The 3,983-nt window shown below is 39.7% G+C and overlaps 1 protein-coding gene across 1 annotated transcript in view; it reads right to left on the minus strand.

The window, feature by feature from the left end:
- The window catches only part of JAKMIP2 (janus kinase and microtubule interacting protein 2), a 187,039-nt gene that overhangs the window by 62,545 nt on the left and 120,511 nt on the right, over window positions 1–3,983 (minus strand). Inside the window, exons 6-7 of the mRNA XM_019506389.1 lie at window positions 3,114–3,260; window positions 1,299–1,439 (exon numbers count right to left, since the gene is read on the minus strand). Of these exons, the coding sequence (XP_019361934.1) occupies window positions 1,299–1,439; window positions 3,114–3,260 (288 nt within the window). The remainder of the gene's footprint in view (window positions 1–1,298; window positions 1,440–3,113; window positions 3,261–3,983) is intronic.

Below are 3,983 nucleotides of genomic sequence, written 5' to 3' on the forward strand. Positions count from 1 at the left end.
AAGTGTGGGGACGCTGATACATGAGACGTGGAGGCTGCTGGAGCACACTAATTGCACGCTCCAGCAGACTTGATTGAGTCTGCTCCGGCACACTGTAATTACAGCATGTCGGAGCAGCCTCCCGGCATGTCTCCAGACACCCAAAGCCTTTTTATCTCCTGCTTACAACATTTGGAACTGTTTTCTTTGTTTTTCTGCCTTCCTTACACCTTTTTGCCTCAAATTTCATCTGCAAAACTTATTTCTTTCTCCCTTCCCTATACAGAACTCTGAAACTTCTATATATGTTTTAGGCTTATATTTTTCCAAGTTATTGAATCTTGAAACCATATTACTGATCCCATTCATTTTATGAGACCGGTTTGTGAAACACTATAGGTGCCTGATATTGAATGAAACCTCTGTTGCGCCCTACAAAGAGCTCAGTGTGGGCTACACACCCAAATATTTGTCCAGCTTCCAAAGAGGGCTTTGCATCCTATGTGGAGCTCTGTGCTGCTGTAGTCACAACGTTGTCTGTACTGGAGCTAGATAAACTAGTTTAAAGTTATCTTGGGTATGTTTATGAAAGCTCTTTTGCACGCTGTGGGATCGCAGTGTAGGGAGAGATTTAGACATCAAATTACAGATTATGCGTACCTATGAAATGATACAAATTATACCCATACAACAAGTATATAGGTTATAGCTGTGTTGGTCTAAGGACATAGGCAGACAAGGTTCTTTGGGTAAATCTGATGTCTTTTATTAGACCAACTCAAATAGTTGCAAAGAAGATTTTTTTCCAACTATTTGGGTTAGTCTAATAAAAGATATCAGATTTACTCAAAGAAACTTGTCTACCCATACAACAAAAGGCTTGCCATAAAAATCAAGTCTGGATTTTAACATATAAATATATATTAAAATCCAGACGAGAGAGAGAGAGAGAGAGAAAGAGAGATGCATGGATGTATAGCACTATATATAGCAAGTCTGGATATATACGTTATAATATCTTTTATATATATATATTTATTTATTTATTTATTTATTTATTTATTTATAATGTTTATTTATTTATAATGTTTATATAGATATATAAACAAACATTATAAATTGTATAGTATAATGTAAATATGTATGTACAAGCACACATACACACACTATTAAATACTATATACATCTTCAAAAAATATAACAAGATATAATAACATATTGTTATAAAAACATATGTAGTCATTCAAATCTTGTATGCCTGAAAATGAAGGTACTATTTATCTAGGAAATTCTTTTAATTCTTGATGGTCTAAACATACCCTTGTCAACTCATCAATTATGTTCTGTTGTTCTATAACCTGCAGCTTTAAAAACTCAGTTTCTTGCTCTTCATTTGCTTGATCCAGGTCATTGAGAGATTTTAATTTTTTTAGAGGAGGGTGTGATGTCATTTTTTCTCTCTGCGGTAATAACATAAAATAATAGAAAGAAAGGAAATGAACAGATTCAGAGCTTAAAAACAAACAAGCAGAAATCTTCCTCTTTGGACATAACTCCTCTCCCTCCCCCTGCCTAAAAAAATGTCTGTATTTTTTCAATACAACTGCAAAACTGTCATGACTTAACTACTCATTAGCACCACTTAACTGTAGAGTTATACTGAATGTCAGGAAGTTAAATTCTGTGTGCAGGTATGTGCGCGCACACACACACACAATCACACACACACCATCACACTCATTCCCCCCCAGCCCCCTCCATTGACATTGCTGTCTATAAGGAAACTATTTCTTTAAGCTAATGGAGTTCCTCGACCTACTGGCATAGAGACATGTAATTCTACAGGTGTAGAAGTGCTCTAGGCCAGGGGTTGTCAACTGGGGGTACACCTACCCCTAGGCACATTCCCACATGTTGTCTCTTACCCAGGGGAGGGGGAAGGCATGCCAGGTGCTGCCGGCTCCACACGGCACACCGTGGCATCTCCCTGCCCCCCTGCCCCTCCCCCCAACTTGCTGTCCTGATTGGCTGTTGTGTTGCTGCCCTCAGCCAATAGCTGATGGCAAGGAGGTACCCCTCTACAGACAGACGTGGGGAAGTGGGGTTTCACACGGTCACCCACCACCCTGCACTGCCACCTCCCAGAAGCAGCCAGGGAAGGCGAGGGCAGCGGCACCCCTCTGTAGGCCACACAGGCACTCCCCAGCCGACCGGATGTGGTGGGGTGGGGCCCTCCGTATCCAGCTGCCACCACCAGGAGGGGTACGCTTGTTAAAAAAGGTTGAAAACCCCTGCTCTAGGCTGTTGTCTACATATATTTCACCTGTTGTTTTGAGACTATGGATTAGTTATGAAGTCCTAGGCTTCAATGTCTGATTAGCTGCACATCAAATTATGCTTGCATACATAATGACTCATCTTAATTAGTAGTCTGACAGAACCAAAATGACAAAGCAGTCAGCCTGCTCAAGACAAGTGTAGTAGGTATCATGGGTCAGGGATGACATCCATCAATGTGCCATATGTGGGACATCTTCTCAGCACCTATCTGCTGAGACTGTAGTCAATGGCATTAAATCTCCATTGTATCAATACCAGAAACTCCTAAATGAATGAGAGTCAAATACAAGCCTTATAAATCCAGAAGGATTTCATTTAACAAATCTGTAAATAGAAAAGCTTTTCCAACGTGGAAAGAAAGAAATAGCAGGTACAATAGAACCAATATTTGAGGTGAAATTTATGGCCTGTTCCATCAAGTTTGCCTGCCCAGCTTTCCACATGCATCTAGGTATGCCCACATAGAAGTATGTTCACAATTGCCTGAATTACAAATTTAATGTATATGAGAGGTAAGGATTTTTGTGGGTGATATCTTCTTTTGGACCACCTGCATGGCTAGGATGAAGTTAGACAAGCTTTCAAATACAAGACATTCTTCATCAGGTTCATCAGTCTCCATAATTCCTGCACCATGATGGCTACACTATCAGTCCAACAGTACCAAATTTAATTTATGAAAGACCATATCAAAGTCCTGGGGTGGGTGCACGTATGTATGTAGACACACATGCACACACACACGCGCACGCACAGTCCTTGACTGGTGTTCAATAGCATTCTACATTCAATACCATTTCTACATTTTCTTTAGTGACAGCTTTAAGTTTTTCCTCCATGCGCTGTAAGGACAACATCAATTCATCATTTCTCTTGGTGAGGCACTTGTTCCTTTCCAGGAGAGGTTTGCATTGTTTTTCAGCTTCTCGGACACGTTTCAGCTGTAATAATAATGAATAATGGCCTGGTTAAAAAAATATACTCTCTTTTTCCTCACTATGAGCTCTTGGTTTAGCTCTCTTTCCTGGGGGATTGTAGCCCTTGCTAAAGCATAGATTGGGGTAATAATTACTGACCTAGTTAAGTCCCAAAGGAAAATTATCAAATGGAAGTGACAAGGAATAAAAATACCTTGCTGCTATTTAACACTTGTTATCCACAGATTTCAAAGTACTTTGAAAGGAAGTAACACTGAAGATGGGGAAACTGAGGCATATATTGGGATGAAATGACTTGCCCCAGATCTCCCAACAGACCACTGGTAGAGCTTGGAACAGAAACCCATTTTCTTTAGTCAAGGCTCCATGCCCTAGAGACAAATGATACAGACCTCTTCACCAAAAGGAAGATTTCGATTTGTCTGCAGCTTGTCCAAAACACCCTAACTGTAAATACTGCATCCATAGAGTGAGTCCTCAATGGACAACAGAAAACATTTTTATTTATAACACAGTGGATTTTTAAAAATCAAATCATTGTTTAGCAGTGAAAAAGCATTATAGTACACAGTGCTGAATTCTACTACTGTCAAGTCTAAATTCCTCTACACATGAAATTCCCCTTTCCTTAGAAGATGAGGTTCTCTGAACAACACTATTAAAAAAATCCGTATTTTAATGGGAAGGAAGACACATAATTACACATGAAGTTGTGCTTTGCCTGTA

The sequence above is a fragment of the Gavialis gangeticus genome, unplaced genomic scaffold (assembly GCF_001723915.1).
Source record: "Gavialis gangeticus isolate Ggan-Ray unplaced genomic scaffold, GavGan_comp1, whole genome shotgun sequence".
In the NCBI taxonomy this organism is placed as follows: Eukaryota; Metazoa; Chordata; order Crocodylia; family Gavialidae; genus Gavialis; species Gavialis gangeticus.